General features: G+C 41.5%; 2 protein-coding genes across 2 annotated transcripts; both read right to left on the bottom strand.

The window, feature by feature from the left end:
• Nucleotides 1-802: 802 nt before the first annotated feature.
• zdhhc12a (zDHHC palmitoyltransferase 12a) lies at nucleotides 803-10,228 on the bottom strand. Its single transcript, XM_030060953.1, has 5 exons — nucleotides 9,888-10,228; nucleotides 8,645-8,778; nucleotides 7,968-8,048; nucleotides 5,695-5,861; nucleotides 803-3,289 (listed from the first exon to the last, which is right to left on the bottom strand). Exons 1-5 carry the CDS (start codon nucleotides 10,000-10,002, stop codon nucleotides 2,974-2,976), a joined length of 813 nt encoding a protein of 270 aa, XP_029916813.1. The 5' UTR covers nucleotides 10,003-10,228; the 3' UTR covers nucleotides 803-2,973.
• Nucleotides 10,229-11,258: 1,030 nt separating this feature from the next.
• slc25a25a (solute carrier family 25 member 25a) lies at nucleotides 11,259-20,264 on the bottom strand. Its single transcript, XM_030060674.1, has 10 exons — nucleotides 20,106-20,264; nucleotides 18,046-18,172; nucleotides 17,854-17,941; nucleotides 17,605-17,716; nucleotides 15,491-15,649; nucleotides 14,320-14,472; nucleotides 14,083-14,190; nucleotides 13,697-13,864; nucleotides 13,075-13,225; nucleotides 11,259-12,756 (listed from the first exon to the last, which is right to left on the bottom strand). The coding sequence occupies exons 1-10, from the start codon at nucleotides 20,262-20,264 to the stop codon at nucleotides 12,572-12,574; spliced, it is 1,410 nt and encodes a 469-aa protein (XP_029916534.1). The 3' UTR covers nucleotides 11,259-12,571.
• Between the last annotated feature and the right edge of the window lie 1,062 nt (nucleotides 20,265-21,326).

The following is a 21,326-nucleotide window of genomic DNA, read 5'->3' as shown; positions in this document are numbered from 1 at the left end:
ATAAACCACATTTTATCTTCAGTTTTCCCTCCGGGTTTCCTGAAGGTGTCAAATGTGTGTGTTTGTGGTTTAAATCTGCTGCCGTGGTCGGCGAGCGAGGACGTTTGTTCACTCTGACAAAACAAAAAAAATCCAGAAATTGGATTAAAGAAAGAAGCAGAAACAGAAACAAGAGAATCTGCTCAGTATCAGGCTGCTGTTTCACACTGATGGAGCTGGACTGACCCTCTTTTTTTTAACAATTCTTTTTCTGGCACTGGTCAGGGGGAACTTGGCTGAAAAATTATTACAAAGGGGGAACATTATTGAGAAAATGTTTGAGAACCACTGGCCTAGTGGACAGAAACACCATCCTGTAACCTGAAGGTTTAATCCTGGCGATGACAAGTAAAGTCCACCAGCTGCTGTGTGTCAAGTTTCAGTTTAATTCGAGCCCAAAATCAGCGTTGACAGTCTGAAAGTACACACAGGTATACAGCAAACTAAACAGGACGACATCCCCTGACTTCATCCTCAATGCAGTCAAGAAAAACCTCTACAGGAACACAGCTATAGCAGGAAAACATGGAAGAACAACAGAGTTAAACTGTGGAAGAAAACACACTCGCAGAAAAAAATAAAGACAAAAAACACAGCAGGAGGGCCGCAGCAGCACAGGACCGGGGGGATTAACAGGGGATTAAGGCGAGGGATGATGAGGATGAGGAGGGTGGGGGGGTCACACCTGGGAGGAGGTTCATAATCACGCCAAGGTTATTATCATTAACCAAAATTAGGTGTGAAAAATTTATAAAAATACAAAAAGTCTTTAGTCTTTCTCATCTTTGTCAGTTTATTTCATACATAAGGCTAATATTTTCAGGTGGATATGAAATTTATCTTCCAGTTTTTGAGCGGTGGTGGTTTGCCACCTGTTTCCAGTCCGTGTTGCCAGTCAGGACACAGATTGATTAGTTTTAGTCAGTTTTTAAAGCCGGTTTGCTGGTTTAGTTCTTATTTTTGGAAAATGCTAAGTTAGTTTTTAGTATAATGGTATAATTTATTGTTAGTTTTATGATGTGTTCAAACCAAACGCCAAGTGAGTTTTTCACACTGCGCAATTACATAGAAAGTCAATGTAAAGACCCAAATAGGCACAAATTTCTGTGTCGTGAATGACGCGATAATGTGAAATGTGCGTCATTCTCCTGAGCTGAAATTTTACAACTTGAGCAAAAAGTTTAGGGCCGAGTCCACGACACGAAACTTCACTTTGCGTTTGGTCTGAACACACCATGAAACTATCAAAGATACTCCTAAAAACTAAACTAAAACAAGCAGACTAGCTTTATCAACTTATTATTACTAATCCGGAATTGAAAAAAAGTCAAAATGAAAATAAAAACAGCTAAAAAAAAAATGCAAAACTCTAATAACCTTGACCTTGAAGCATTTGACACACACACACACACACACACACACACACACAAACACACCATGAAACAACGAGGGAATATTGAAGATAAATGAATGAACAAAGCAGGTCGAGGACTGTGGCAGGTGCAGGAGGGGGGTGGAGTCGGACCGCCGACCTGCCTCAGTGCCCTTGAGCAAGACACTGAAGCCAGCCTGCTCACTCACACCGTCAGTCGCTCTGGATGAATGTCAGCTAAATTAGTTAACGTACTGTACTAGGAAAACTAACGGGCGCTGGTTTAGCCGCTGTAGCACTTTAAGTTCATGCTGCTGAATGTGACGTATTACTCCTGTGTGAATGTGTTAACGTGGAGCCTGACTAGGAATGTCTGCCTGTACGTGTGCATTGTATATTCATGAATATCATTAGTGTTTTAATGTACCCTTGTTGTCAATAAATATTACCAAAAAAACAAAACAAACACAGTATAAAATGCTGCCTTTGTTAACAAAAGCACAAGTTGTGACAGTGCATCGAGTTTTCATCTTGTGAGACACACAAAGCCACTCAATAATTTATTCACTTTATGATGAAGTCACTTTTTAACTGTAAGAAAGAAGTACTGACATCAAACTGTAATCAGCAGTATCAAAATAAAAAAAAAAAAAAACAGTACGGTATTAGCAAAAAATGTAAAGGCCATTAGTGTTGGAGTTTGGTGTTAGGACTGTCCCTGCAGACAGATTTACACAGGACGGGTAGTGCTGACCAGACCGGCTGCAAATAATCCCTGGCGTGTATTTAAATCTGATTTGTCCGACCTACTTATGACAAATCACAGAAAACATCTGTGACATCCCCAACAATTGTTATATAATTGTGTGACTGCGCCCTCAGCAGCCACCTGGTTGTTTTACTGCGGACACACCTGTGGGCGAAATGTTTCTATGCAGATGACTCACTGCTGCCACTTGCCAGCCAAACGACAGTTCATTGTGTTTTTGTCGGGTTGGTGTGTCGACTTCAACAGCCAAACACTTTGGCAGGTCACCATTTTAAGGACAAATTTTAAGGTCAAATTCTCTTGTGATATTTTGTTTGGATACCAGGGGTGGGGCACAAAAAAAATCGATTCTCTTGCGTATTGCGATTCTTTCTTGTTTTCACAATTTTAAATCGTTTTTTGTACTGTATCGATGTAAAGACGTTGGTTTCATATGAAACTAGACGACTTAAGGAATCTGTTGGTACCATTTTTACAAACTGGACGTTGCTGTATAAAATGACCTACAGTGACCTCTAGGAGAATCACAGCCTCATCAAACTTTACATCCACAAACTAGAGGAGAATTCAAAGCACAAAAATTGCAATAAATCGTTTCGAATCGCAATACATATCGAATCGGCACCCAAGTATCGTGCTAGTATCACATAGATAGATAAACATGTCGTTCCGGCCCTATTGGATGGTAAAATTTTTAAAAAACGGAAACTTTGGAATCAGTTTTTGGACAAAAGAGTTCACACAGAGTTTCCACAGCAGCAGTCTGGATGCGGGCTTGCCGTCTGGCTGGAGGTTAGACGTGGTTGTGGTTGCTCCGCTGGTAGATTTGTTCCCAGGCGACGGTGCGGCAGATGCAGAAAAAGTCCCACAGGTTGCAGACGACTCCGCGGTCGAAGGGGTTCTCCTCGTCCCCGCAGTTCTTCAGGTAGGAGATCCTGTGGCGTGACATGAACTCCCAGGTGGTGGTGTTGATGGAGACCAGGTAGAGGTGGCAGCCGAGCAGCAGCAGCACCACCACGGAGAACACGCCCACCACCGCCAGCGCCGCCAGCAGGAAGCCGTTCACCGTCAACCACAGCTTCCACGAGCCGCCGGACGAAACCCCTGAGCTGAAACACACGACAGTATACAAGGATACAAGGATACAAGGAAGTTTATTTGTCATTATACAACAGGTTGAATAATGAAATTAAAGTGTGGTTCCCTCTTGATTATTATTATTATTATTATTATTATTATTGTATCAGGGGATCGTTAGAGTTAGCCAGAGATCATGACCACATTATGCTCTTCCTCAATGTCAGTTCCTTTTCAATCAACATTTTACATTTTATAAGCATAAAACATGTGCTTTTAGATCTAAAAATATACAAGCCACTGGTCATTTGAGGACAACTGCACTTGATAATGTGCTACGCATGCCAGCTGTAAGACATTATTATATCACAATCCTAGTAAAAAAAAAATTGTTGTGAATATTACCATCTATCACCACATTTATTAGCATTAAGAATATGGGTTAGGGCTGGGTGATATGGAATAAAATCAAGAATCATGTTTTTTTTTTTTTTGACCAAATTCCTCCATATTGATACTGTTAAGATGACTATTGGTGTTTTCACAAAATATTTTCACAATAAGATTTTTGATAAATAATCATCAGTAATGCCAATATAATAACAGCAAGAACAGTCAGGAAAGTTCAGAAAATGACTTCACCTTTACTGTAAAGCCGCCTTTAAAGCCAGGAAAAGACGACGGTTATGCGTTATCATGAGATCACCATATCCAAAAGGCCTGATGGTTTCTAGTGTAATATCACAATATCAATATAATATCGATACACTGCCCAGCCCTCATACAGATTTGGTGAATTGTGCACACAACAACTTTTCTGTTTGTTGACCTGCAGCTACAAAGGAATTGAGCAAAAGACTGCGAAAGTAAGACGCTAAGTGTTTGAAATACACTTCTTAGATTTAAAAAAAAAAAAAAAAAAAATGAGTGGTTGGAGGAGAAGTCAGATGGTGTAACCACTGAACATATTTATCTTTCCGTCTATCGCAGTGATCTGTGCACCGCTGAAGGAAGAGGAACATCCACCACAAATTAACTTCTCCTCAAACCCCTCTGCTTTGTTTTTTGTCTTTATTCCATGACATGTGTTTTAAATCCACATGATCCTCTGTGTGAATCAGACAGCCTCAGAGCTGCTGGGAGGTTTACTGTTTCACTTTGACAGAGCCAGGCTAACGACTCCCATAGACTTCAAGTGTTTATGCTAAGCTAACAGGAAATGCTACCCATAGGAATTGAACCAGTGGACGTCCAGAGGTGAAAATGGCATCAAACATCTGGTCTCAGTCTAGGGAAGTCAGAAAAGGCATATTTTGCCCAAAACACTGGAGTGTTCCATTAAGGCCTAAAATGTAAATCTGTAATCAGCTGTAGTTCCCACTTTATTCAGCTCATGACTCTGCAGGCTGGATAACTTTTGTCACAAAATAGTTTTTACTTTTACTTTTTAGGATGCTGCACTGATCATGAAGTACACATTATTCCACAAGCTGAAGGCATTTATTCATCTATATCTAGAACACCATGATTGTTCCATATCTGGCATACTGTGTTGAAGTTTGGGGAAATGCTTATAAAACATATACTCAGTCAATTTTCATTTTACAAAAAAGAGCTATAAGAATAATCAGTAGAAAACGATATAGAGATCCAACAAATCCATTATTCCTTCAGTTAAAATTGTTGAAATTTCATGAATTAGTAGATTACAGGATTCTGCAAATTATGTTTAAAGCTCATAAAATTTTTTTTACCAATCAATATTCAGAAAAGATTTGAAAAAAGAGAAAGCAAGTATAACTTAAAAGGAACAGAGATCTTTAACAAAACCAAGATTCAGAGCTAAACTGATGGAACGTTGCATTTCTGTGAAAGGAATCAGTTTATGGAACAATCTGAACAAAGAAACCAAAGAATCCAAGCTAAAAGTTACATTTAAAAGAACAATTAAAGCCAGTATGTTAAGGAAATGTAAGGAAATATGTTAATTATGTTTGACTGTCATAATCGTTGTCATGAAAGGTATGGTAGCCTATATGTATATTAAAAAAAATGGACATTTGAACCTTTGAATGGTATAAAGTGAATTGGAACTTGGGAAAAAGAATGTGACTGTCTGTGTTGTGGCCGGCAGCTATTTTTTTTAAAATTTTGTTTATTTTGTTGTTGTTTTAATTTAAGTGCTTTGCAAATTGATTTTTTGGGATAAAGGGGCAGATTAATAACATTATTCTTCTTTCTGCTCCCTTTCATTCAAGATTTGGGAATGTTGTGTTTATAGTGTATTGTTTTTTTGTTTTGTTTTTCAATGAATGAAATAAAATAAATAAATAAACACATATCTTAAAGATTAAAGACATCATTAAACATCAGAAGTATTTTTTTCTGATCTCATAAATCAGGTCAGGGCCCTGAGCAGGGCGGGTGCAGCACGTACAGAGCGATCTGCAGCGCCCACAGCAGAGCCACCAGCTGCACCACCAGGTAGACGATGAACCAGCGGTGGTTCCTCTCGCCGACGCAGTTCTCGATCCAGGGACAGTGATGGTCGAAGCGCCGCACGCAGCGTTTGCACGTCTGGCAGTGCTTGGCTCTCATTGGCTGCTGCTCGACACACACAGAGAGAGAGGAGGAGAGAGAGAGGCAGAGTGTTGTTTAACCAGGGAAGAGTTCAGCTGCTGACGGCAGTGATGATGGTGCCGATGCCCCTGAGCCACATCAGCATGTTTACTCTGTTTGGCCGCCCTGTGCGCACACTGCAGCCTCAGCGTCACCAGTGTTTACCACCTGATGGCACTTTGTCTCTGTTGTCACTGAGGGTTTAAGGCCGACACAAGTCAGTTTAAGGTGTTGTTTCATTTCGTGCACACTATGAAACTCGTTGAGGCTGTAAGTGTGATGAAGGCCTGTCAAAGTAACTTGACAAGCAGCTGTGTCCTAAATAGAGCTGCAAAGGGGTGACTGACGCTGGATAAATGAATAGAAACAGGCTTGATGAACAGATGACACTCCTCAGTCAGCGCGCTAAATCCAACTATAACCTACATTCTTGTATGAAAACTGGATTTGTATTTGTATTGAAAACTGGCGAGCAGACGACAGAAGAACCAACGTCACAGTTGAGCTTGATGCCACCATGACAGACAGCCTCTTAAACAGCTACTGTAGAAACACATTTGACCTATTTTTCCTAGTTAAAAGTCAAATATATTTACCCCAGTCATATCACCAAAACTTATTTGCCTGGACATGATCTGTGGGCTCAGATGGAGGCCGAGTCGTGTGGCTTCAGTCGTCCAGCTGCCGTGTGCAGGACTCTAGAAATGATCTGAGCGTGTGATGGAGGAATGCACAGTGCGGGGCAGAAACTCAACTGAATTTACATTAAATCTTGTTGTTTGAACCAAGACTATGCGGCAAGATGTTTTTTTTTTTCCCAACTACATTCAGTTCCCACTTATAGGCTAACCTGCAATTTTGCAAATTTCCAGTTTATCCCTGTAAATTCCTGTTACGTCCCATATATTCCCACAGATTCCCATATATTTACATAAATTCCCATGGAAAAGCAGAGTGGAAAGGCAGAGTGTCAGTCCGGTGCCTGGGTCATGTGCCTGGCAAATGCATCTTATTGACCAAAATGTGTTTAGGTTTCTACAGACTACCATCTTTACTCGAACCCCAACTTGTCTTGAAGGTGCATTCTGGTCTACTGAGGCTGCAGCGTTGCATTCTGGTCTACTGAGGCTGCAAACGGCAGCTCTAGACGGAAAGGCCTCGCTCTCTAATTGTGAGGCTCTGACACCAAAGCCTGATGTTTGCTGTTGTTGTTTTAGGCCGCTTAAATATTCCTCTGATATCAAACAGATATCTGGACGTGACGTCTCCTCGCCTACGATTGGACAGAGCAAACAGAAGCCAAACTACCAGAAGGAGAAATGCAAAGTAGATCAACCAAGAGCTGTTTGGTGTCCGAACTTAACGTTTGGGTTTGTTTTTTGAGCGCTTTTGATAGTTCTTTTGATTAAAAAAAAAATCCCCTTGCATGTAAATGTATCAACAGTTAAATTTATGAAAAGGTACATACAGTGAATTTCACACAATGCTTTAACAATTCTACCAGCTATAAAAAAAATTCAAAGTAGAATGATATCTCCAGATGATAATGATCGTTTATATAAACGACACTGATCAGATTCAGATGTCAGTCGTTCTCTCTGCTGTTTAAGATGTGAAATTACTTTCAAAAAGATTAAAGATTGATTTGCTTTATGTATAATCATAATCATAATCATTGTTATTGACTGAGTAAGTTTGCATCTATGAGGAATTGGACTTGGTGCGCTGTTCATTAAAGTCCCACTTAACATTAATTATAAAAAGTTGTGTATAAACAAATAAGCGCTGATATTTAAGATGACATATGTAGAATGAAGTAGTGGTTTTCTGTAATATCTGCCAGTAATAGAGCACAGTGCATTAGTCGACTGATCTCTGATACATATTTCTGCTTATTTTCTCTGACTGTAAGAGAACACAGCTGTGCACGAGTTATGGTGTCTATAAATAGGTTTTACATGTAAAACTACACAGCAGGCCCCGACATGTGACGTGTTTCACGGCCACGCTCTCGACCCGCGCTCACGTCTTGCTCGGTGTTTGTTCTCGCTGTGTTTGCTGATGATGGCGAGGGAGCGTGCGGCGCGTTACCTGCAGCAGGCAGCGTCCGCAGCGACGCAGCCGCGGGGTCGACGCCTCGGGGATCATCGACTCCAGCTCCTCATCCGAACCCTGAAGCCACAAAACACACCAATGTAGGTCACGCCGGGCCCCAACCACCCACCGTGCTTTTCATTCATGATTCTTTTCACTTTGGATTACTTTCTCAATTTTTTTTTTTGATTAATTGATCAATCATTCACTGTTCAAAATGTAGAAAAAAGCTAAAGTCTCATGGGAAGTGATCAACCCCAAAACGATGTCTTCAAATGTCTCTCTTAGTCTGACCAGCAGACAAAAGAACCCAAAGTATTGATTTTATAAAGATATGAACAGAGAAAAGGAAGACAGTCTGAGCATCTTAGTGAAGCTGGAATCAGACATTTGGCATTTGTACTCAATATTTAGTAAAACCATTAGTAAATAATCTAAATTATAATAAATGACCTTAGTATGACAAATCAATCAATTGACTATTGTTTAATCTTTATTTTAGCAGGGGAGATCAAGACCAAGAACACAGCATCACGACACAAATACCTCAAGATCTGTCAACTAATGACATTAACTCGTTATCATCTTGGGTCTTGGGGCATTTTGGGGCTTCTGTAAATGACAGAGAATGTTTTTTTTTTTTCTTTTTTTTTCCCAGTTTCAGTTGACTTCACCTTGGCCGTGTCGGTGAGGATGAAGCCGGGGTCCATTAAAGACACAGTGAAGTAGAGCATCACCGACAGCAGCACCAGCAGGGAGAACAGGACGGGCTGCAGCAGCTCTCCTCTCTCCTCACACCTCCGCAAGTCTACAAACACACACATTCATCAAGACATTGGTATTATATGAGACCAGACAGCCTAAGGAATCTGTGACAAACATCTGTGACATCCCCAACAATTGTTACGTAATTGTGTGACTGCACCCTCAGCAGCCACCTGGTTGTTTTACTGCGGACACACCTGTGGGCTCTCCACGCAGGTAAACAAAACAACATGTTTCTATGCAGACGACTCACTGCTGCCACTTGCCAGCCAAACAACAGTTCATCGTGTTTTTGTCGGGTTGCTGTGGCAGGTCACCATGTTAAGGACAGATTTTAAGGTCAAATTCTCTTGTGACATTTTGTCTGGATACCAGGGGTGGGGCACAAAACTGATTCATAACAACTTTTTAGTACTGTAGTGATGTCAGATAAAGACGTTGGTGTCATATGAAAGTAGATGACTTAAGGAATGTGTTGGTACCCAGCATGTCAGGTTGGGTCGCTGGCAAGGAGACTAAATATAAGTTTGGCTTTATTTTGTTGAAGGGAAAACCTGTCATGTCTGTTTCCAGCAGGGTCCCTTGACCTCTGACTTCCAGATGTGTGAATGAAAATGGGTTCTCTCCCCTCTGCAGACACGCCCACCTTCTGCTAATCCCATGCAGTTTGGGCCCCAAAGCCTGCAGTCCACATGTGTTCTTGTGGCCTGTTGTAAAATGGTGTGTGTGTGCAGACTGGGGCCTAAACAGTCTTGGAGCTGCATCAGTTGGCTTTGACTGGAAAGCTGAGACTCTTGTGGATTCAATGAGCCACATTTGATTCCTGTGTGATGATGTTGGCCCCCATAGCAGCCATTTCACTGTATAAAATGACCCATAGTGACCTCTAGGAGAATCACAGCCTCATGAAACTTTACAGCCAAAAACTAGAGAATTATAATAAATCCCAATACATATGGAATTGGCACTAAAGTATCGTGATAGTCTCGACATAAACATGTCGTCCCAGCCGTGACATTTACACAATCACATCATCAGGCTGACATGTGTAGCTTGTAAATTGACATTATTGTTTAATCTGAGTCCTGCAGAGACAAACGCACTGAGCTGCGGCTCCTGTCTGCAGCTGTACAGGTGAGACAGACGGCTCACCTGTGTTGTGGAGGAACAGGATGAGGGTGATGAGCCAGGTGAGGACGGTGTGTGAGGTCCGGACCAGACAGCCGGTGCGGAACATGCTCTGCCACAGTCCGTCCATCTCAGCCATGCTCAGCCCGGTGAACTACATTTTAAACAACACATTCATTCGAAAATAAAGTGGAACGAGTAGCACAAGCAGAAATTGTGATCGTTTAAAACACCTGGGAGGAACAGAGCACAACGTTTTGCATCATTTAAGCTTAGTAAACGCGTTTTTATAGCGAATAGTGCCGAGTTATTTTTCAGTTTTGTCAATAAAAGAGCTCTTCCTCGTCGCCGCTTCCTTGTTTTGGTACGGGAGGCGGCTTGGGACAAACTGGGCGGACTGACTCCTCGACAGCGGTCAGAGTAGACTAGCAAATAAAATTGTAATTATTATAGTAGTGTGTATATTGAAACTTTAATCCGTATCGCAGTTACATTTTCGTTGTTTTTAAATAATCAATGCAGCGCAAATTATTTTCCTTAACGAGACATCGTATGTTTGTGTGCACTGTATAGTTTTAGTTAAAGAAATAATATATATATATATATATATTATATATATATATATATATATATATATATATATATATATAAATATTTGCAGTTCTCAAGGCTGCAAAGCAACCTCAATGTTTTTCTTGAATAACTTTAATTCTCGAGTCATTTCTTGATTAATGCAGAGGTGACGCGGTCTCACCTTGTTGTTTCTAGAATATTCCAAGAATTATTCTTATTATATTTTTAAACACTTATAAATCATTTACCATATTAGTGCTATTAATAATGCATGTACTCCGCTCACTTTAGTTACGCCACTTGCAAAATAACTGCAGATAATCTGTTTTCCTGTCCTCTGTGGGAGTTCACTGGAATAACCAGGAATAACCTGTAATAAAAAGGCATTTCCTTTATTTTGCACACGTTTGACGGGTGGGGGCGCTGTTGCCGCAGCCTTCACTACACACCAGCCTCCTGCTTCAGTCTGTGTGACTCACTGCACAGTACACCAACATGTTATAAATGCCTTTAACTGAGTAGCACAGCTTTGATCAAGACAATGCAGCAGTATAGGGTTTTCATTTTAAACCAATGTCTTTAAATTCTTCACTCTGGGAACAAATTTAAATTCTCCCAGTGTTGTCTTTCCCCCTCAGTGGTCAAATGAAATTGTGACAGCATGTATATGGAAGGAAATCCACTCAAGCTTTCATTTGTATTTTGGTGTAAATCAGTTTGGAACTGATTTACACCGCCACAATACCAAAAACTATTTAAACACAAGGTAGAAGATAAAATGTACACCTTCTAATTCCATGCAAATGAAGACATGACACTCTGTTCTACAAGAATTTGCATTTATTTGCATCAATATGGTCCATTAAAAACAAACTAAAATCATTCTTTACAAAAGAATTAAATCCTCATCACACCTCTGTTGATATCAGACATTCACAGGCCTTTCCAGTGATTAAAGTGCATAATAATGCTTATATTTTGTTTCTTTAAGTTTAAGTACATGTTCACCAAAAAGAAAAACAAAAAACAAAAAACACCATGTGTGAATTAACAACTAAGATTTGCCCTTACAACCTGAGATCGATATTTTAGACACTTTGTGGGCAAAAGCACCTACTTGCATTAGTTCAGACATGATCTAGAGCTGGTTTTGAAAAATATATCTAGGTATTATTTTAAGTAGCTTCAACAATATGAGTAAGAGCCCCAGGGACTCATGGATCCAAAACGCACCAGCCAGCAACATTTAAAGAACACAACTGGATCTCTAATTGCCGGCTGGGTCAGACTGACCAGCCGCAGCCAAATAAATATTCAGCAGGATCGAACTGGTGTTAAGTTACCCATCCTGAACGCAATGACACACATTAACACAGGTGCACTCTCACACACTTGGCTCCGCCGCAAGGTGCATGACAGCTGTGTGACACAGATCTAGACAATAAAATAATAAATACAGGATAATAAATACTGCAGGCAGTCATTCAGATAATGAACCATCGTTCATTCAGGACGGGGTGGAGAGTGATCGTTAATTTGTGCAAACCTTTTGTCATTTAAGGACAATTCTTTGTGGCCAGCAGACTTGCCACATAAAAGAAAGTACTGAGTTGTTTAGTAGCTAATTAAAGGGCACTGGTGCATGTTTGACTGACGCCGACTCATCAAGCTTCACAAGGTGACGCCAACGTGAAGAACAAACAATATTTGCTTCAGGCACTAAAACACAAAATGGCAGGAAGGGGCAAAACAACCTTTGGTCCTCAACTTAGCAGTCACTCACATTCCTCCTGTTTCTTAGCTCTTTTTTTTTAAACTCTCAGACATTTCTTTAAAAACATAAATAGCAGCAATTGCGGTACAGACAGAACACCCTTTTTTCCCTCAACTTGAGCTCACAGAGTCGATATTCTCCACCTCGGCCTTTCATGTTTAGTGTCCCTTCTCATGTGTCGTCAGCTGACATTCACAGAATGAGATGGCTCTAACGAACCTCCTGAGGCCCACAGGGGGTCCCTGGGATTCTCCAGCCTGCGCCCTGGGGTGGGGGTGGGCGATGTACAGGGGTCGGGAGCACTAGGAGTCACGTTTCAACCTTCGAAAAAGTCAAACCCACACGGGCAGCAACAGTGTCTTCATCGTGAGGTCACCCCCAGCGATGACTTCAGGTGTTCGTACACCACGTAGCTAATGCTGACGGCAGGAATGACCTTCAGGAAGTTGGGTGCCAGGCCCCTGTAGAGCCCCGTCGGGCCCTCGGTCTGCAGGATCTGCTTGAACAGCCCTGTCATGGTGACTTGCTGGGCGCCTTCCACTGTGGCTGTGAGGGCAAAAAAAACAAACAAACAGGTTAGACAATGAGCCAAGTCCAAGTAAATGATCTAAATGCTGTTTGAGATGTTTTTCTACCATGACAGGAATAAAATTCTCAGGGAAAACACTGAATACTTAGCATGGGAACAGTCAAATCTAAATATCCTGATTATTAGCACTTTGATTTAAATTTAATTTAAGAGTCCCCAGTCAAATTGCAGTTTAAAGCCCTGGAGGCAATTCAGATCCACTAGAGGAACCTTGAGAAATGTGATGGGATCTTTAAAGTTTAATGGGGTTTTTCCCAGCAGAGTAAAAGCCTCACCTTGTGCCTGCATGCGGGTGCGAACCAGGGCCAGGGGGTAGCTGGCCAGCTGACCGCAGGTGCTGGACACAGTGCCGCAGGCCAGCAGCACAAACACGCCGGGGTCGGTGCTGTTGGTGCCGTACTGCTGCAGCCAGCTGTTCTTCAGTGTCTGAGGGGAGAAAATGCATCATGAGAACCGAGGACACGGGGGGAAAAAAAGCGCTAGCTAGGTCATCTACTCAACCGCTGCCACTTGTGTTTGGCCACCCCTCAACTATTCTCCACTATATTGTGTAATTTGGTTATTTAGATTCTCTTATCTGAGTCGGTCATGGCTTTGCCTGTCTTGACTTTGTTATTTGCTCTTGCTGAGGTGAGATGGCCTCTTGTTTAATCACTGTACCACCTGCCAAGTCAAAGAAAAAAACTGGCCGGTGAAATAGTGTGAAATAGTAAATTTTGCAATCCAGCCAGAGGCTACCTTTCCTGCTCCGATTAGAGTTCAGAAGCACAGCAGGAGAGTCAGTTTTGAGTTTACTGGCACAGTGATGAAACAAGCACAGAAGCACTGAGAAATAAACTAATAATATAAGAAAAATGTCCACTAATATGAGGATTTTAAAGCGTGGTGCCTGCTTACCTCGTACACTGCCAGGTCGATGCCGGCATACGGGATGATGCCCAGCATGTTGGGGACGTAGCCTTTGTAAAACGCCGCAACTCCTTCCCTCCTGAAAATCTGCTTCGCACAGTCTGAGATACCAGAGTACTGGCCCGTCTTTCTCAAAGCAAGACGCGTTTTCAGGACCTGGGGACAAATTTCATAAAAGCAAATGAGTGCACTGGGATATATACACATTTTGATTATGTAACTTTCATTGTTCGTTGTATTCTTGAAGGGGTTCCTTAAAAAAGTCCCATCAATTTGCTTCAGTGAGCCTGAAGCGGTTCTCCTACATGCATTAAAAAAGGTTCCTGAAAGCCTCTTTATTCTCGATTTAAATCTATTCTGTAAAGAATAATCACCTCCATGGGGTAGATGGTGCTCTGGGCGATCACTCCCGCCATAGAGCCGGCGACAAACCGCTCCAGGATGCTCAGTGTCTCCTTATCGCTGCCGATCAGACGCTTGATCTGGATAAATCAATTGATAAGGGGAGGGAAAAAAAGATGCCTGTTAGTAAACAGAGTGCATTATTGGCCAAACAGTCAGTACACAAAAGACCTTTAAACATGTTCAAATTCAGAAATAAATAACAGTACCTGCTCATAAGCCATGAACTTGAGGGCCGACTCGGGAGCAATTTTGATGATATTAACTCCGTTTCCTCGCCACAGTGACTTCGGGCCGCCCTCTCTGATCATTTGTGTCAGTCCGCTCATGATGCACATGTTGTTGCTCCGGCTACCATGAACCTGAGGAAACAAGGAATTAGGCTTTATCAGTACGGCAGCATTAAGTGACCAAAATGTGCCAATTCCAACTACTAAGATCTTGTGTTCTCTTTAACACTGTGAAATTTTAATATTTAGGTCAAGGCTTCAAATAAACCCACTGGGGTTTTCTGCCTATCCCTGCATTGTGTGTTCTTTCAGTATTTGTGTATTTTTTTTAAACTGCAAAATAAAACCGAATAAAAAAAACAAACAAAACTATTTACTCCAAGATCGATAGGGCGCACAGGGCAAAGTTGGCAAAGATAATGGAATGATCAGTCCAATGTAAAGGCTTCAAAGTCGACTTTCCACATGTGTATTGACGCAAATTGGGGCCAACGACCAAGCTCACCTATCAGAGCCCGATTAGACCTTCAGCGCATTGATGACTCAGTGGGTTCAGACCAAGACCCCGGCCAGGGGGGTGTGTCTGCAGTTTGCAAGTCATTACTGGTTGGTTGAGGTGAGCTAAGGTCTGACGACGGTTTCTAGACTTTGATCCCTGGCTCTAACGTACCGTCCTGTACACATTAACCCATTTATGGCTCTTTGGCAACTCTTATTTCTCAACACTTTGCTCTGGAGCAAGTGAGATCGTGCCACCTGTAATTACAAAAGTAGCCCAATCAAATCCATTGCGGGAAAAAAAAAAAAAAAAAAACAAGATCAGGTGCTTCACCGTTGGGTTCAAATTGTGGACTTTCCCCAAAATGTTCCCTTCTTCATGATTTTAGTGCACAATATGACAATTATTCTTTATTAGAGCAATTGATACATGAAAAATAAGAATGGGCCCAAAACTAAATGCATTGCTATTTAGGTACTGCATTGCAGAAACAACTTTTAAACTTTTTCATTATTTCCAAAAAGCCTGGAAACTCTTTCCATATTTTTCCAGGCCCATGCTACAAGCCTTTGGATTTTGGCTCAAGTCCATGTATTTTAGGGGGGGTTGACTTTGACTGTGGGACTGAGACTCCCTGAGGGCTTTGCTCACCTGCATCATGACTTTGAGTCGGTCCAGAGGGGCCGTGCAGGTCCTGGAAACGGCTCCAGCACCTCCGCCTGCTACCAGATGCCTCCACCACATGCCAGTCAGCTTCTCTTCGGTGGTGAACTCATCAGGAACCATCAGGTTCTCACCCACATCAAAGATCTGTGAAGAGCACAGACACAACCAAATGTTCAGAGACAGAATAGGGAAAAAAAAAAAAAAAAGAAAAACCAGCACCATGCAAATACCAGTCAGTTTACAAAATGGTGGCAAAAAAATGATATACTATATCACATGCACAATTTGGGCACTAAGGTTAATACTTTTGTCATCTCTGGTATTTACTAGCCACTTTAGCAGGTACCCAGGTGCCCCCACTGACCTCTGAAGCCCTACACGTGTACCTTTAACAGTTTCATGTTACTGGCATGTGAGCTTCAAGTCAGTGGCATGTGAGCGGCCTTGGTGGCGGTGAAGCCTACGTCAGTGTGCTCTTCTTGCAAAGTAAATGTGAGCAGAAGAACTTGGTACAGAGTAACAAGTTTAAAGGTGAGCTGTTTAGGTATGTATTGACTTGTTTTGTGAGTTGTGACAGACAATACATGATTGTATTACATCAACAATAATAAATTCCCCACAAATCCCCTTTAGTGCTAGGGGAGTCCTGCGGAAGATGTTTATACATTGAATAAAGGTTTTTCCCATTGACTCGACACCATTAGTGCTAAGCCCTGGACAAAAATGGATGGATAAATATCGACTGCTGCCATCTGTGACTGTTGTTTTACTGGTCGATATGTCGATGGCAGTCAACAAGGCCTATATCGGCAGATATCAATATGAATCCCTAAAGCAGTTTGTCTTGCTTTGCTCTGTGGTCTGACTGAAGATCTAGCTGATTTGATTAGTTGGGAAAATACAGAGTGTATCACTGTAGGTTTTTTTCCAAGGACGTTCAGCGAGCTGAGACTGAAGGGCGTAATCCAGCAGTGAGACATGCCATTGCGTAATGATTTGATCTAGATCAGGACCATTTCTCTCCCTGTTAAGTAATTTTATATTTCAGCCTTTTAGCTGACATTTGTGCAGAGGGTGAGCAAGTTCATCTTCAGCATCGTGGTCAAGTTCACTGCAGTGGGAGACGTCAGCTGGTGTGGGATCTGACCATGTGACCTTTCAATTAGAGGCTGGCCTTTTTACCCACTTAGCTGCAATGTCCTCAGACAGCAGGGTCTTAATATTACATTGCCCTCAAACCCAAGAGAACCAGCACAGCAACCTGTGGCATTTTATTTGGTCCATGTTTGGCTGTCTCTGCTGGGCGTGGTGTCCCCAGCTGCTCTATTCTTAGCCTGTATAAATGCCTTTGCCATCTAGAGCAGAGGCTGCTGAACTCATTAGATAACAACAGCATTTAAGTTCCTTGCCTGCAAAGATGTCAAGCTTGGGCGACGTACCAGATCTGCAGTGTAATTTTAGTCTCCACCTACTTAAATTGGTATTTACCTTTTACATAAGCACCAGACAAACCTGTAAATCCTTCCGGCATAATCCTCCCTGATCGAGACCAATACCTCCTATAGCCTGATAGTGCTTAATTGCTGACGCACAGTCTCTGCTGATTGAGAGCATTTCAAAGGATTTGCACTTCTATTGACCCATTTATGCCAGACCGCCAAAAGGCATGACACCGACCTTCTTACATTGTAGGGTGATACCATTATCAGGGGCACAGATACCATTATCAGTCCTCAGGTTCAAATGAAGAATCAGAAAATTCCCACAATGCCAACTTGTGGGACACAATGCCGAGCAGGAACTCTTACAGAAATGACCAGGTTGTGATTTATTGGTCAAATGACATCAAACTAAACCATTCAGGTCTGCACTGTTATGCAAATTTTTGCTGCTTGTGGTGAACGAGGATTACTGTTACTGGCTGTAGAGCTTAAGACATTCTTAGGAATGTGCTTTAGCAGTAAATGTGGCCAAATAACAGTATTTTTATGTCACACCATTTCCCAACAGTGGCCATTACGTACTGCTGCTGTGCTGATGCCCCACTGCTGACTGAATACAATAAAAATCACGGCTCGATTACTGTTTAAACGTCTCACCGTGGAGTGTTTCCAGTACAGGATGATCTCAGGAATGTTCTCCGTCTCGTCCACCATGGGGTAGTTGCTCCATTCGTTCCAGCTGATAGTCATTGTTCCATTCTTATCCATGCTATTAGAAAAACACAATAAATAAAGCCAATTACAGTCACAACTTCCCTGAGCATGTTTAGAGATGTTGAGAGATACCCAGAGAGAAATTCCACTTTGCAGCTAAAAATTTGTTTGGCCAGTCTTCCATCAAATTACCTCTTGAGGACTTTCTCTGCATGCTGCTGGGAAATGTGGACACCCAGGTCCCGAAGAGACTGCATCAACTCCTTAGCATCAATGCGGCCTGAAAGACGAAAAAAAATGATTAAAATCAAAGAAGGCTCTGGGTAAACCCTCCCTGGTGTATCAAAGTGAACAAAACTAAAACTGACAAAAAAGGTATTGTACCTGCATTCTTCCTCTCAAGGCTCTTGACTACAAGTTTCAGATCTTTCTCATAATCTTGCAAATAGTGAACAAATTCCTCGAAGTCCAGTTGACCATCTGGGGTCTTCTCCTCCCTTTTCAGAATTTTCTGTAAAGAGAAAGAGAAATTATTTTGTTTTAAGCATCTTTAAAAAAATCCAATTCTGTTCCTAGTGACATTTTAGAAAAAGCTTATTATATGTCCATATATGGTATTTGGCCAACACACAGTATTTTAAAGAATGGCTGATCTTCATCGAATACACTTGTGTTGCAAGGACTGTGCAAGGTGACAGAAACTCACAGTCTTGTGCTTGAGGTTTTTAATCTTATGTAAGCTAACAGGCATGCAAGGGAGAGGCTAATATGCCACCAAATGATTTAATGACTACTTACAAAACCAAATTAGCACTCACTCATGAAACCTGCACAGCCTGTTCTGAAATGGACCCCATGTCTCTGATTTAAAAATCTAGTGCAAGGCCAAGAGTAACTTTTGCCTTGCCATGTTGCAAACAACAAACACTCAACCACATCAACTTACTGGGAGATTTAAAACGAGCTGCAAAGCCAGAAATATTGCTGAAATGACCGAATCAGTTCATGAATGAGTACCTAGAGCCATAACTGTAAATTTAGGGGTTATGTACATGTCCTGGTTGCCCTGCGCTTCCTGACCTCACAGAAGTGCATGACCCACTTGCCAAGTCGGTGAGCTCTTGGCATGGCCTGCCATCAGTGACGTGCATTTCTGTAGGATAGGGGGGTATTAGGTAGTAGACGGTCTATCTTTAACCTCAAGCACAGGCCGACCTGCCAGCAGCTTTAATCCTGTCTCAACTCAAACTACCGGCTCTAAAATAGGACGGGGACACTGGGGGCCCATCAGCCTGCTCAGTGATGATATCTGACCTGCCGTCTGCAGGTGTGACAGTCATACAGTAACTGAACTCCTCTGGACTTGTGGACATTCCCTCTCTCCCCACTTCTACTGTTCATGCAGTGCAAATGCATCACTGCAACCCATTTTAATTAGTCACATATCAACAGTTTCCCCACAGTAAATTTGTGACAATTTCATGGAAATTGGCATGTGTTGTTTTTACCCCCTTCAAATATTTGGAATTTTTTCTTGTAATTTAATGTTGTTGTTTTTTTTACAGAAATCAAGTAAATTTGCTCAAGTGTATCTGTGCACCAGGGAGGCCATGACTTTGCAATGTCACCCAGGACTGCTCCATTGACAGATCAATGGGATTAGTGACTTTGCAGTTGCTAAACTGAGCAGTCACAACAAAATAAAGCCTCTGACGCTACTTCATCTATTTCTAACATGCATGAACCAGAATTTTGCACCCAACTTGAGCTTGCAAAAAAAAAAAAAAAAAAAAAAAAAAAAGGATGAGGATGAGGATGAACATGCATTTGCCAGTGCTTAAAATGGGTGTCATTGCCCTTTAATTACAGCAGCGACCGCGCCAAGTTAATTCCATTTGTTAAGTCCATTGAAAACCTCGAACAGCAGTGAATGACTGTTAATGTGAATTACGAATGAAACGTCTTACAGGAAAAATAGTAGATAAAGCTACAATATAGGTAGAAATAGTCAACGAAACTTTAAGTAAAGCGGGACAGTTAAGGCCTTGTCGTAAGGCTTTTACTACGAGCTAAGCTAGGCTAATCCTTCCGGTGACAGTCCGCTGAATGAGAGGCGGAAGGGGGGAAAAGGAGGAGGAAGAGAGAATATATCTGTTCTTGTGAAAGTCTGTTCTAATAAATGAACGTTTAAAAATGAACTTTTGACTTTACTTTAACTTAAAAAAGGTATATTTAAATGAATAAAACAGAATGGTTCACACACGGTAACGCCGTTGGTAACGTCAGCACACCTCGACAGAAAACTGAAACCGGCTTCCTTCAACGACAAAAGTAATGTTAATAATAAAAAAAAAAAAACTAGCCACCACACTTTAAACAACACAAACACACGACAAACACAGTGCAAAGCGTTTCATATGTCGATAAGGGAAGGTTTATTTTACCTTGCGCCATTTCTGGTAGGTAGAGAACTCCTGGGACGGGAGGAACACGCTCAGCTTGAAGAGAGACTTCAGCTCCGACGGCAGGCCGTTGGACTCGAAATACTCGACTTCAATCGGGTCTGAGTTGTGAACGGGCACGTAAAGGCACAATCCGAGCATGTTGACTCGAAGAAATTTAAAAAACTACAATAAATAAATAAATACTAAAGTGTAGTCTCTCCCCTTCGAGGGATAATACTGAAATGCCGGTAAATGAATGCCTCCTGGTTAAAAAACCGGTAAGAGGCCCCGCCCTTCCAAGGAATCGCTCCGCGTCATTGGCTGTTGGACTTTGTCCCGCCGAAAACGTTGACGTCAATTTACTACCAGCCAATCAGCGACTCCGTTCATTGAAGGGCTCGACTCGGTCCCGCCTCCCTCTTGCGCAAACCCCGGCCTCTGAATCACCAATCACGTCCCTCCTCTCATCCGGTCTGTGAATGACTGACCAATCCCGTCCTCCCTTGTTTTTTGAAACTGCGGTTTCAGTCTCGTTTTGGCAGTGCGCGAGCCATGAGACCTTCAAAATATCCACAAGGCTTAGCAATAAATAAACAAACCAAACATAAATAAATAAATAAATAGCCTTCATCATCAGTGCACAAATAAATAAATAAATATTACGTGCATAGTTATAGTTTGCATCAGCTAACCATTGCAAGTCCAGTGTTATTAAATTGCATTTATAGTGCAAATTAACAGAATTCATTTGCTTTAATAATGCAAAATTCAAATAGACTTTAATGATGCCACTGAGGAAGCATGGTTTACTGTTTTTTTTTTTATTACTTTTAATAGCAATAACAGCAGCGACAATAATAATATAAAACACCTTTCCTGAAAACGTTACAGAAGACTATCAAATGAAATGTAAAATAAATTAAAAATGCAGTATGGACATTAACTAGAGTTGCCTGGAGCAATTAGTTCATCAGGGTTAAGAATTAGTGAACAATGTAAATTTGTTTTTATCATCTAAACACTTGAGTATCATGGGAATTTATATATTTTAATATTTTTTGTATCTAGATTTTTTTATTTATATATTTCAATTCAAGCTAAACACAGTAACAAAGACTAATCACCATATTTGAGGCTTTATTTCCAGTGTGGCACCGTGGACAGATATGCACTGTAAATGCACGGGAACCTGGGTGAAAAATCTGTTGTGACCTTGAAGCT

Source organism: Myripristis murdjan, chromosome 9 (genome assembly GCF_902150065.1).
Source record: "Myripristis murdjan chromosome 9, fMyrMur1.1, whole genome shotgun sequence".
NCBI classification, from domain to species: domain Eukaryota; kingdom Metazoa; phylum Chordata; class Actinopteri; order Holocentriformes; family Holocentridae; genus Myripristis; species Myripristis murdjan.
The sequence above is the reverse complement of the archived record's forward strand: the minus strand, read 5'-3'. Positions and strand labels throughout refer to the sequence as shown.